General features: G+C 44.5%; 1 protein-coding gene across 1 annotated transcript in view; it reads left to right on the forward strand.

Moving 5' to 3' along the window:
• Positions 1 to 13,631, forward strand: part of Msh3 (mutS homolog 3) — a 132,026-nt gene that overhangs the window by 28,270 nt on the left and 90,125 nt on the right. Inside the window, exons 8-9 of the mRNA XM_012516845.2 lie at positions 4,682 to 4,794; positions 6,168 to 6,282. Coding sequence (XP_012372299.1) covers positions 4,682 to 4,794; positions 6,168 to 6,282 — 228 coding nt within the window. The remainder of the gene's footprint in view (positions 1 to 4,681; positions 4,795 to 6,167; positions 6,283 to 13,631) is intronic.

Raw genomic sequence — 13,631 nt, forward strand, 5'->3', positions numbered from 1 at the left:
AGTAAAGACTTTTAAAGTAGAATTTGTTGAACTTCTAAATTTCTATAGGGTCTTTAGTGATTTCTCCCTTTTCATTCCTTATTGTATGACTTTGAATTTTTTTTTTCTTTTTTTTTTGATGAGGTTGGCTAGGGATTTATCAATTTTATTTATTCTTTCAAAGAAGTAACTCTTAAGGTTCATTAATTCTTTTTATTGTTTTCTACATCTCGTTTGCATCAATTTCTGCTTTAATCTTTGTAATTTCCTGCCTTCTTTGGGCTTTGGTTTTGGGCCTGACTTGTTTTTCTTTTTCTAGGAGCTTGAGGTTCAGCATAAGATTTATTTGTTCTCATTCTGGTTTCCTGATGTCAAAATTCATGGCTGTATATTTTCCTGTTAAGACAGCTTCCATTGAACCCTACAGATTTTGATAAGTTTTATCCGCATTTTCATTTGATTATAAATATTTTTTAATTTTTTCTTTAATTTCATCTGTGACTGATTGTTTATTCAGGAAGTTGTTATTTAATTTCTGTGTGGTTATGACTTGTATGTGATTTTCTTTATTAATAATTCCTAGTTTCATTGCACTATGGTCAGATAATATGCATGGGATAATTTCAGTTCCTTTGCATTTACTTAAGCATGATCTATGTGCTGGTGTATGGTCTATTTTGGAGAATGCAGCCTGTGCAGCTAAACAGTGTATTTTGATGTTGGGTTGAACACTCTGTAAAGGTCTACTCATTCCATTTCTTCTCAAGTTTGGTTTAGTTCTTGTATTTCTTTGCTGATTTTTTTTGCCTAGTAGATCTATCTTTTTGAGAATGGGGTGTTAAAGTCCCCTATTATAATTGTCTTATGGCTCATTTGACTTTTTATGTCCGTTAACATTTGTCTTGTGTGGTTGGGTGCATGTGTATATATTTATGATTATTATCTCTTCTTCTTGCAGTTGTCCTTTAACAAGCATGTAGTGACCTTTATCTCTTAAACATTCTTGATTTGAAGTTGACATTGTCAGCAAGCAGAATGTCCCATGGAGTATTGTTTTTTATCCTTTGACTTTTAGTCTGTGAATTTCCTTTTGAAATAAATGTGTTTGTTGTGTACAGCATATTGTTGAATTTTGTTTCTTGATCTACTCTGACAGTCTGCTTCTTTTGATTGGTGAAATAAGGTTATTTACATTCATGGTTATAACTGATATGTATTGGCTTATCTTTGTCATGTCATTTTCCTGTTGTAAATTCCTTACTTTTCCCCTCTATTTAATTGCTTGCTCTAGTTGCTGGTTCCTTTCTGCTGTTCTTGAAGTTGTGGTCATTTTGGTCTCTTTCTAAAATGTCTGTCATTGCTCTTTGTAGTGTTCTTTTGGTGATCATGAATCTCTTTGGTTGTTCTTCGTCATGGAAGTATCTTATCTCTCCATTAAATTGATAGATAGTTTTGCAGGGTATATCAATCGGGGTTGGAAGTTACGATTTTTCAGGATTCAAAATACTTCACTTAAAGCTCTTACTGCTTTGTTGGCTTGTGTTGAGAAATCTGCCGTTATTCTGATGGGCTTTCCATTGTAGGTGATTTTTTCTTCTCTTAAGCTTTTAATGTTGTGTTGCTTTGCTGAATGTGGCATCTTGATTATTGTGTGTCTAGGAATAGGTTCATTTTGATTACGGCTAATTGGAGTTCTGTGTACCTCGCTTAATGTATGTCAGATGTTTGGGAAATTTTCTGCTACTACTTCTGCAAATAGTCTTTTTAAGTCATTTGTGTTGACTCCTACTGTTTCATTGACATCTATTAGTCTTCTATTGTTTTTCTTTGCATCATCTTGCAGCTGTTGAATTATTTCTTCCTACTTCCTTGTTATTTCTGAGAGACCTTTCCTTTTGTGTTCACTAGCTGCAGGGTTGTCTTTAGTTTCATTTGTGTGGTTTTGCCAACTTTCAATGGAATTCATAATTTCCTGGATACCTGTTTGAATCTGTTTTATGCATTCTGATTCTTTGCTGTATTGTTTGTTCAGTGTTTCCTTCATTTCTCTGTTCTTCTCTATTTTTTTTAAAAATCTATATCTTCTTTAGATGTGCTGAGCAATTCTTTCATAATTGTCATTTCTTTTTTTTACTGGAGAGATTATTTCTGATCTGACTTCTATAGTCTGATGGAGTTGTTTTTTACTTCAGTTACTATCATTTCAGAAATTCCAGGGGTGTAACTTCCAAGTTCTTCTATACCCTTCTCTCCTGGACTTGTTCTGGGTGGGCTGGAGGTCTGAGATTGCCATTTGCTCCTTTATTTTCACGTTTTTGAAGCTTCCGGTGTTCACCCAGACTCAGCAGCCGGTAGGGACACGGGGCGCAGGTCAGCAAGTGGGAGGGCGGAAGAGGCTCAACAGAGTTCCCACTGTGCGGGTTCAGCATGACTTCCACTATGGTGAAGGGGGCTGTCAGCCACAGCTCAGGAAGGCTCTGATGGTGATAGTGCAGGCCAAATCTCCTCCAAACTTCTCCAGTGGTTAGGGGCAGGGTAGGGCTCACCACGGTTTCTGCGACCAGCAGGTGAGGTGGCCGCAGCTCAGTAGAGCTCCAGCGACTGCAGGGTGGGCTGGGGCAGGGTTCACCGGGTTCCCATAGCTGTCTGATGTCCACCTACCTTCTGTGATGGCGACATTGTTAGTGTTTTACCCACCAGGAGCCCTAAGGATAATCGGTAGAAATGCCTGTGAGTATTTAAAAACACTATGTAGATGTTTTTTCAGAATCATATCGATTAATGAAAATGCTAATTGTTTAGCTTGCACTTAATCTTTGAACTGCTTTCTATATTTTTCCCTTGTTAAGTAGAAAATTCTTAACGAAATTTTTATTCAGTGCTGTTTTTCTGCATGGTTTGCTTCTAAATTAAATGTTGACTCTTAATTAAAAAGATAACTTGTTTAAGTGTTCTAGATGGAAAATTTTTGGTATTTGTTATTTTATGTCTAATTTCTTTTACTGTTCTGACACTTTTTTCTTGAGAAACTTTTATTGCAGTCTGTCAGAGCAGCAGAAGAATATAGAGATTGCCTGTGTACCCCGTGAAGATATCTTCTCATTTTCTATAACTTGTGTTTTAACTCTGCTTGAACTGAGTTCTTCAGTGTGGGCCAGTTGGCTGGTGCTTTCCTTCATAGCGCACAGCTTTGGTCTCAAGAGCTCTGAGCCTCTCTTGGTGTCACCAGTGTGGCCCTCTGTTTCTGTGGGCACAGCCTCATGTCCACTTTCATACTTAGATCTGCCATCTGTCCTGAATTGACTTTTGAGCCTGAAACAAGTTGGGCTCCATGTCTGGTCTCCCTGTGACTGTTTGAGCCAAGACATCCCTTTGTTCAGTGGTGTCACCCTGTTACGATTGGGTGACTGTGTGTGTTACTCTCCCTTTGGCAGTTTGTCTGCACCAGGGCTTCTCCACTTGGACACTACTGACATGTTTCTTTTTCTTTTTTTTTTTTTTTTGACATGTTTCTTGTATGTGGCTGTCGTGTGTATGTGTGTGTTTAGTCACAACTGTGTGTCCTGTGTGTGCTTAGCCACATCTGTAACTGGTAGGTTCTGAACTGATTATTCATGTAGAGCTCCTGGGCAGAACCTGTCCTTGGTCTTGTTAGGGGAGTGCCCTCTTCAGCTGTGGATCTGTATCCAATCGAAATCCCAATAAACTTGTGAAACTGAGCAGGTTGAGCCAACAACTGATAAAGAAGTCAAAGGCCCAGAAGTAGGAGAGGCACAGAGTGAGGTAGGGGCCCCCTGCACCCTGAGATTGACCCCAAACTGTGGGGCTGGGCTGTGTATGGATTCCGAGGTGGATGAGAGCTGGGACTGAGAGGCAGACGGCCGTAGGGAGGAGGTTTGCAGAGGATGGGAATACCCTGAGCGGGCAGGCTGGGCACTCTCGGGCTGCATGGTGTTTCCAGCCTGCCCTGTGCTGTGCAGAGCCAGGCTGTGTTTCTCATTTCATATCTCCCCATTCAAGTGAACTGAGCTTGGAAAGCAAGCTTGAAAATTGTTCTAGAAGATGTAAGGAAGAATGGAATGCTTAGAGACATTAGAAGTAAACGGCCTGACTTCATGAGCCGGTCTTCACGTATGTCTTAGAAATGTGCCGTGGGTGCCAAGGTGAGGTGAATGGGTTTAGTGAAGCACCAGTGCTGCACAGTAGAGAGCACACGACAGTGTGTGCTCTACACGGTGACAGTGCCCATGGTCATAATGCGCACAGTGTTCGAGATGCTGGTTCCTGTGACAGTGACAGAGGAGGCTTCAGGCAGCTAGCATCGGTATCTTGTAATGTTTATTATTCTTAATAAAAATGTTATAAAGTTACGCCTGACACACTTAATGCCATGTGAATATTGAACAGTAGGAAATGGTTGAAAAAAATTATAGTATTTACATACCATGAAGTATTTTCATTACTCAAAGGAATGATTTGTAGCTATTTCATATGCAGAGATTTTCAAGTTACTACAGGTTCAGCCCTGTCCCGCACACGTGCACGAAACGGCCCAGAAGCTTGTGCAGTGGGGTCTCTTGCTGGGGAGTCTGCAGACCTTCTGCTCTGCCTTCTCTCCTCAGCGTGAGAGAAAAGGCACATAAATCCAGGGCAGGCCTGGATTCAGTGAGGATCGTTTCTGACCTTATTTTCTTCCTTGTAGTGTCCGGGATGACAGGATTCGAGTAGAGAGGATGGATAATGTTTGTTTTGAACACAGCCTTGCTTTCCAGGCAGTCACAGAGTTTTATGCAAAGGACCCAGTGGACATCAGAGGTGAGGATTGTATACGCTGGCCGAGTCCTCAGGCAGGTGATCTGAGGTTCAACCTTCAGTCTGATGATGGCTGGGTTGTGATCAGAAGTGAGTGGGAGCCCCCAGGAAGGCACATCGGGGACCCTGTAGGGTCAGCCTTTCTCCTTGGGACCTTTGGGCACTCAAAGAATGTAAGGAGCTCCTGACCACATTTTCTTGAGCTTATCTTGTAATGTGGCCCCTAAGTAACCCTGCATTTTAGCAGGATGTTTGGCTAACTACTTTGCTGGAGGCTGGCATCAAGGCTGTCATGTGGGTAAGTGGCCAAGGCAGGCATCCCCACAGTTAGCCAAGAGCAGAAACTCCAAGGGAAGAAAGTTCTTTCTGGAGAGTATTTCCGTGCCCAGTGCTGGGTTTAAATGGCACAGGAAGTAGGGTGAGCCTCTCTCCGACCCAGTGGGCAGAAGGGTAGAAAGACAGGAGGGCGCTGGGAGGACATCTGATCTGATCGGGAGCAGTTTGGAATGGCCGGGGCTGCCTGGACATGGAGAAGGCCTGGGGGCTGGTATCACCTGAGGCCTTGGTGGGTGTAAGGCGCAGGGTAGGGCAGAGAGCCCTGCCAGGAGGAGTGCCCTGCCTCAGGCTTTGGCACCAAAGGGGATAAGCAGCCTGAGAGGCCTCTGAACAGACCATTGTGAAAGCAGTGAAGCTAGTTTATGTTGCCCCTGTGGGGATGGGCGGAGGTCGTGAAAGGTGTCAGCACCCCGCCAGGGGAGGCAGAGTTTGTAAGGCCTACCGTGGGAGCTGTTCCCCAAGGGACTTTCGGAGTGGAATGGAGTGGTCCTGCTCACAGAACAGTCAGAACATCGAACTCTTCACACCGGGAGCGTGCAGACCTGTGCTGGTCCAGTCTGCATGAACTTTTGCCCTGTGAGCCGAGGACAGCACGACCCCGTAGTGGTGCCCAGCTTGAGTGCCACAATCCCATGATGCCTTTCAGCAGATGCATGATGATCTGCCTTTACTAAAATGTATGTTTCCTCATGGCTGTCTATTTAGGTCATCTCCAGGGCTTTATGTTTAGAAAAGTTTCTGCTCATCTTGTATATATGTCTGTGACATGCAGTTGGGATTATTTCTGGTCAAAGGAGACTAGTAGGTTTTTAACATTATTGGTACATTTTAGATACACAGCAGCATTTTATATTTTTCAACCATTTTCTGTTTTTCTCCCTAAAAGGGTCCATTCCAACTTCAGAACTACGTGTCATGGGTATCTGTAATCATGATTTTTCCAAAGGGCCAATTACGCTTTCAGTACTGATAAAGTTTGCATAGAATTGGCTTTTAATAGTAATAATAATGTTAATGAGGTTATACATTCTGTTTTTTAGGGTCTCACAGTTTTTCTGGCATCATCAATTTGGAGAAACCTGTGATTTGCTGTTTGGCTGCCATAATAAGATACCTCAAGGAGTTTAACTTGGAAAAGATACTCTCTATGCCTGAGTAAGTGGTGGCTGAAAAGGGACAGGACTGAGTGCCAGTGCTGGTAGGTAGTATATTACGAGAAGTGTACTTGCTGCTGGTAGAGTTCCCTAGCAGGGTATAGGGATGAACTCTCTGGTAGTAGTGCTGTGGAATCATAAAAGTGCTGATTATCTTAAAATGGCACCCCAATTCTGGCCCCAAATGTTCATGGTAACTATTTGGTGAGTTGTTTTGACTATGAAACTTCCTTACAGCAAGTGGATTAAGACGTGGGTTTGAAAGCATTCACATTTACTAGTTTCTTATTCGCGCTTGCGGCGCTTATTTCACAGACCATACGTTTGGAGAGGGGGGGCCAGCTATTAATGTGGTTCTTCTTTGCAGGAGTGATTAACTTACAGGCTTCCGAAATGTCAAGCCGCAGAACGAAGACCCTCACCTAGTGGCCAGTGGAGGAAGTGGCAGCGGGGTCGCTTTCTTGCCTTTCTCTCTTTCCCCCCTCACAGCCCTTGTCCTTGTTGCTGTCAGGAGTTGCTGTCTGTCCCAATGACCCTGGCTCAGTAAACTGGGGGCTGAGGGTGGTACTGGCTTGGGCAGAGTAGGACACAGGCGGGCTCCCTGGAATGCCATCCTGATGTCTCTGCTACGTTCCATGTGGCATTCAGTGAAGCAGTAACTGCTGTGGAAATGACGTCACCCCATGTCAGACAGTGTAGAACCCATGTGGGAGGTGGGTGTGTTGTGTCATGTTGGTACACGTACAGTGAACGACCTATAGGACCACACCAGTGGATCTAGCCAGAAGTCAGGGTGCAGGCTTGCAGCGCAGGCCATTGTGCGAGTGAGAGAAGTCCGAAGCAGGACTCAGCTGTGCTCAGGGAGGGCTGAACAGCACAGCCATGAGCGGCTTCTTCTGTAGACGAGGAGGAGGAAGAAGGCGAAATGGTGGTGGGGTAATGGCTCAGTGGAGTGCTAAGCACTTTAACTTTTAACTTGGAGTGTTATTAATCTGTGAATGTTTCAGTGTGGCTGAAAGATTTTATTTTTAAAAAGTCATGACCTGCACAGGGAGATAGCTCAGTGGCATAAGCACCTGCCTGCAAGCACAAGATCCTAAGTTCAAACCCTGGTACCAAAAAAAAAAAAAAAAAAAAAAGAAATTAATGTGATCAATAAAGTAATGATCTGGACACCAGAAATTGCGAACTTAGTTCTCTTTCCCATCTTGGAAGATGGCGGGCGAAAAAACTGAGAAGCCAGACACTAAAGAGAAGAAACCTGAAGCCAAGAAAGCTGCTGCCAGTGGTACTGGTAAAAAGGGTAAAGTGAAGGCAAAAACGTCCAAGAAGGGGCAGCCCCACTGCAGCTGAAATCCTGTTCTGGCGAGAGGAATTGGTAGATACTCTTGATCTGCTGTGTATGTTCAGAAAAGCTTTGTACAAGAGAAAGTACACAGCTGCTAAATTGAAGGCTGAGAAGAAAAAGGAGAAAGTTCTTGCTATGATCACAAAATCAGTCAGTGGGGACAAGAATTGTGGTACTGGGTGGTCAGGTTTCAAAAAAATGCCTAGATACTACCTTACTGAAGATGTGCCCCGAAAGCTCTTCAGCCATGGCAGGAAACCCTTCAGTCAGCATGTGAGGAAACTTTGAGCTAGCACCGCTGCCAGCACCCTCTTGGTCATCCTCACCGGGCGTCACAGAAGCAGGAGAGTGGGCTTCCTGAAGCAGTTGCCCGGAGGCTTGCTACCTGTGACGGGGCCTCTGAGCCTTGATCATGTTCCTCTACGAAGCACGCACCAGAAATTTGTCATTGCCACCTCTACAAAAATTGGTATCGGCAAAGCGAAAATCCCCAAACACCTCACTGATGGGTTTCCGCAGCTGCTGCGGAAACCCAGACACCAGGAGGGCGAGATCTTCGACACCTGGAGAGAGACACCAGATTTCAGAGCAGCGCAAGGTGATCAGAAAGCAGTGGATGCATAGATGTTAGCAAAAATCAAAGCTGTTCCTCAGCTCCAGGGCAATCTGCAATCTGTTTTTGCTCTGACAAATGGAATTTATCCTCATAAATTAGTGTTGTAAATTTCTTACCAAGAACCTAATTAAATAACTGATGCCTTAGAAAAAAAAAGTAGTGACCTGACATTATGTCTCACTGGGTGCTGCTTTGCACTCCACAGTTAGGCACTGGAGGGCCATCTGTGTGGCTGATGGTGTTATACAGTAAAAAGAATTTAAAGAAACATGCTATGATATGCTCATGTGGCCAGTCCCCAAGCTGATTGTAAACTATATGAACTGCGAACTTGTAGAAATAAAATCAAAGAGCAAAATGTCCAAGTGCAAGCCCCCAGGAGACCCGATTGTGCCTGCGAGCCTTCAGTGTGGTACAGTCCGTGATGCAGAGCTTGCAGAGATCGGCGGCCCCATCCCCGCAGCCCTGAGGAAAGGAGGCGTGCGCTGGAACAGGGACACTGACCCTGTGTTATAAAATCACATTCTGGTGTATTTAGAAGGTGGTGGTTTTCGGCTGACTGTCCTCATATTGATTTGAAGTAACAGCAAATAATGAAGCAAAATGATAAGCCCTTATTTTGTACATATTCCCAGCTCCTTGTAGACTATCAGAAAATATGGAATTAATGAAAAAGGAAGGAATTCAGATCCTGGAGAGTGGATTTAATGGGGAATTGCCCAATTTAATGTCAGAAACTGCTGAATGGCTACAGATGGTGGCCCAGTGTGCTGTTGTTTTGCTTACAGATGAAGTGTGAGTGATGGAATTTGATGGGTGACATGTGATTTTACCCTGAAGACCATTCCAGGAGAAGATGGCTACTGGCTTTGTACTTTGGAAAAAGAAAGCAACTTCCTGAGGCTATTACCTTGGAAAAAGTGAATGTTCTCCTTGTGTATGGAGCGCAGTTGTACTACTCTGTAATCATAGCATGCTGAACTTCTGAACTTGTACTTGAAGACCTGTATTGTCAGGGGAAAAAAAATTTAACTTGAGTTGCTTTGTTTAGCAAATGCTTTCATAAAAATTGCCTCATATATTATAAAATCTCGAACATTTATTTCGAGGTCTTTGTGCCTTTACAATAGAATTTTAGGTGGTTGAGGAAAATATACCGTTTCAGGAATTATTCTTAGGTGAAGTGAGGTTTTTTGTTTTGTTTCTCAATAAGGGAAAATTTTGAAGTTGCAAAATTGCTTTGAGAATGTAAATGTGTTTGTTCCAGAGCAGAAGAGTGTTAACAGCGAAAGCAGAGCATGTGGAGTAGTGCTGGACCTTGCTGTAGTTTGGGTGTTGAATGTCCCAGAGACCCACATGTCCCCGGCTTGGCCACTAGCCTATGGTGCTTTTGGCAGGAGCTGGAACCAGTAGGAGCCAGGCCTGATGAAGGCAGGAGGGCATTGGCCTGCGTCCTTGAGGGGTGGCCACGTGCTGGCCTCTCTCATTTTCCTCTGCCTCCTTCTCCACGCACTGTCTGCCCTCGTGGTTGACTGGCCAGCGACCCAGAGGCAATAGGGCAGGTTAGCCATGGAACCTCTGGGGCCCTGGGCTGAGGGAACCTGTCCTCCTTACAGGTTGATTATGGGTATTTTGTCACAGAAATCCACAGCTGACTAGCGGTTATGCCAGATTATTCTAGTTCTTAAATTTATAAAATTTAAAAGACATTGGGCTTTTTTTTTTGTTACCAGAAACAAGTACTTCTGTCATTTTGGCTGATTATTGAGATTAGTTCGGTCAGAACTTCAAGTAAGCTTTGGCTTTGGAAATTATAGAACAGAATGAAAAAATTTACCCCAGATGAACTCTAAAACCTTTTCTTGCCAGGGGCTTATTAGATCCTTGGAGTCCTTTGAGTTGACAAAGATGAAAGACAGAAACTTTTAAGATTCATAGGGGATCGAGAGTAGACTTGGTTCTCGTGAACAGTCTCTCTGACCTCCACAGTCAACTCATTGTTGCCCCACAAGGAGCTTGGGAGCATAGGATCATGTGTCAGTTCATGACACATGTAGTCAGGGTTTGCAAGAAAAGCAGTATGGGCCATGTAACTTACAGAATTATTTTATAACATAACCTCAATAGTCAAATGTAAAACTGTGAAAGATCTGTCCACACACTAGAGACCCAAAGCTTCTAGCTGAGGGCTTGAAGCTTGAACATCCCATGGCAATGTTCTGCACAAGTCCAGCTGAAGATCTGCAGCCTGTGACAGTGCCCCCTGCCCAAGAGCCCACAACATCTCATGCAAGTCTGTTTCAAGGATCTGTGCTGGGAAGGCCCAAAAATCAGTGGTGAAAGCTGGGAAGTCTGTGCCAGCGAGATGAAGGATCTGTGCCAGCAGGCTGCGTGGGATCTGCGTGGGAGCCAGGCAGTGATGCTGAAAGTAAGGACCAGAGCCCCACCAAAAAGTACCACGGCCAACCTCAGTGACAGCAAGGTCCTGAGCTCTTCTGATGAGAGCAGCTGAATTTATTTCTGAAAGCCAGTGTGACCATCTTCTCCAGGAGGATCAACAGCACACACCTCCCCCTCCAGAGCCAGGAAGCAGTGATGCTCAAAGTAAGGACCAGAGCTCCCCAGAGTGGACTGCAGCCAGCCTCGATGACAGCAAGGTCCCAGACTCCTTCAACAGTGAGAGCAGCCAAGGTCACGTCAGGAAAACCAGCACAACAAGCTTCTCCAGGAGAATCAGCAGCATACCATCTCTATCTCCAGTTCTTTTCTGCTGTTAGCAGCAACCCTCAGGTGGACCTTCCACAACCAGTGTGGTGAGGACTCAGTTCAGTGGGGTGCTGTATGTTGCCCACCAGTTGTCAGCCCTCCACGACATGATTGAAGGAATTTTGAAAAATAAGGCACAAGTGAAACTTTGAAAGAAATGAAGTTTAAGGGGGAACAGTTCCTTCCCTGCCTGGATTCCTGCACCAGGGAAGAGGGAGCTGGCTTTCCATTCTGCCCCGGGAACACTGTGGTCAACACCTTGGCCTCCACCAACCCTTACACAGCCTGGTCTCCAACACTTTTATTAGAAAAGTGCTTATAATAATACACAGTGACTTGTTTCATTAGCGAAGGTGGATTTAATTTGTAAGCTGTGTAATGGCTTCTAATAGGTGGAGGGCAGGCATGCTGCAAAATGTTTAGGCTCAAAGGACATGCCACTACCAAAACCCCTGAAAAACAATAATACATCTCAGAAATCGCTATTCCAAAACCAGACAAAGCTGTCCCAAGAGGTACTGCAGACTAATGTGTTTTGTGAAGACACAAGGTCTTCACCAAAGCACAGGGGAATGGAATCTAATGCCTGGTAAAAAGGGTCGTGTACCATGACTGGGATTTATTCCAGGAATACAGGTTTGGTTTAAGAACTCAAAGCCAGGCTGGCTGATAGCTCGCTCAGTAGACTAAAGCGCCTGCTTAGGCAGAGTGCAGTGGGCAAGTCCCTCCCATGGGGCGCGCTGAGACTGTGATGGAGACTGGGCGTGTTGGCGTGCAATCCCAGCGCTTAGGAGGCTGAACACAGGCGGATCCCTGCGGTCTGATCTGCATAGTGAGACCCTGGAGACCCAGTCCTAAATACAGGGAAAAAAAAGCAAAACCGATGAGTGTAATATATTTGTCAGTAGACTATGAGAGCTACATGATTGTCTCAATAAATAGAAGAAGCTTTTGGCCAAAAGCAACATCTTTTGTGATTCAAATGTGTAGGAAATTCAACCAAAGGGAGCTTTGGTAATTGAGGAAGTCTCCCGAGGCCTCACAGCTCGCAGCACGCCTGTGGGTGGGAATCTGAATACCTCTCCCAGAGGCAGGAAGGGGGTGCTTCCACCACCACTGGCCAGCACTCTCCTGAGTATTCTAGCCAGGGATTGGCATATAAAGGAAGGTCAGTTGGGAAGAAGCAAAAGTATGTGTTATTACAGATAATGTGAACTCATGTAGAAAAACACTGAAGAATCCACAAAGACTGTGGGGGCTAATATACCAGGTCGCAAGGTTTTAGGATATGGAATAAATGTAAAAAACTCGATTGCATGTCTTGTGTGCTTGCAGTGAAGAATCTGAAGATGAAAATTAGAAAGCAGTTCCTTTACAATAGCATAAAAAAAGAGTAAAAATGAATTTAATAAAACAAGTACAAGCTGGGGAGCTAGCTCGGCAGTCTAAGTGCCTGTGTGGCAAGCGCAGGGACCTGTGTTCCATCCCTAGTACCACATGCCTTGCTGGCCACCAAAACCAGGCATGGTGGCAGACACCTATAATCCCAGCCCTAGGGAGGATGAAAACGGGGATCACTAGCCCGAACTGTGTAGCAAGACCCAGTACCAAATAAATAGAAAACAAAACAAAACAAAATATGTACTACAAAATCCACCCTGAAAACTACAAAAATATCATAGAAATTAAAAAGACCTAAAAACATGGATAGGTGTCCTAGGTTTATGGATTAGAAGACTTAATTTTGGTAAAGTATAATATTTCCCAGATTTATAAATTCAGGGACATCTATCACAATCTCAGAGGGCTTCTCTGTGGACATTGACAACCCCAACCCTGAATTTCTATGAAAGTGCAAGGAACTCAGCACAGCCTCAGTGATTTGAAAAAGAACAAAGTGGGGGATACACCCTTGTTTTGCTTATTACAGACAGATGCTGGGAGCGTGAGGCGGGCGAAAGAGCTGCTGTGTGCGCAGCAGGGTGGAATCCAGAGGCCGGCGGTGCGCCTTACACCTGCGATCCCCGGCTGCCGGCAGCGGTCGGGAAGCAGCAGCAGCAGCAGCAGCAGCAGCAGCAGCAGCAGCAGCAGCAGCAGCAGCAGCAGCAGCAGCAGCGCAGTGTTCAGCAGGGTGCCGGCGCAGCTAGATCCTGCACGCGAGAGCAGAGTTGGACCCTCCTCTATGTCGTGTTTGAGTTTGCGGTATTAAGAACTATAGGTTTAAGTTTTCATGACCATGGTTTAGTCAAGTCATTTTTAGCTATGAGGTGAAAAACATAAATGCTGAAAAGAAATAAGACTACATTGGATTTCATCAAAATTAAAACCTTTTATTTTAAGGCAACATCATGAAAGTGAAAAGAAAAGCCACTGAATAGGAGGGAAATTTTGCAAATCAAATATCTTGTAAGCATTAGGGCATGGAATACATGAAAATCAGTAGTAAAAAAGAGCGATAGTGAACAAAGTGAGGAAAGCCCAGCACAGGCCTTTCCCCCAAACAGTTCACACGAACGCCCCTGTGCACATACTCAGACATTCAAGTCCAAGCCATAGTGGCCAGCGCTCAGCCCGCGAGGATGACGCGGGCTGCTGAAGACGTAGAAAGGGTTGAGCCCTC

Source organism: Octodon degus, unplaced genomic scaffold (assembly GCF_000260255.1).
Source record: "Octodon degus isolate 3935 unplaced genomic scaffold, OctDeg1.0 scaffold00129, whole genome shotgun sequence".
NCBI lineage: Eukaryota > Metazoa > Chordata > Mammalia > Rodentia > Octodontidae > Octodon > Octodon degus.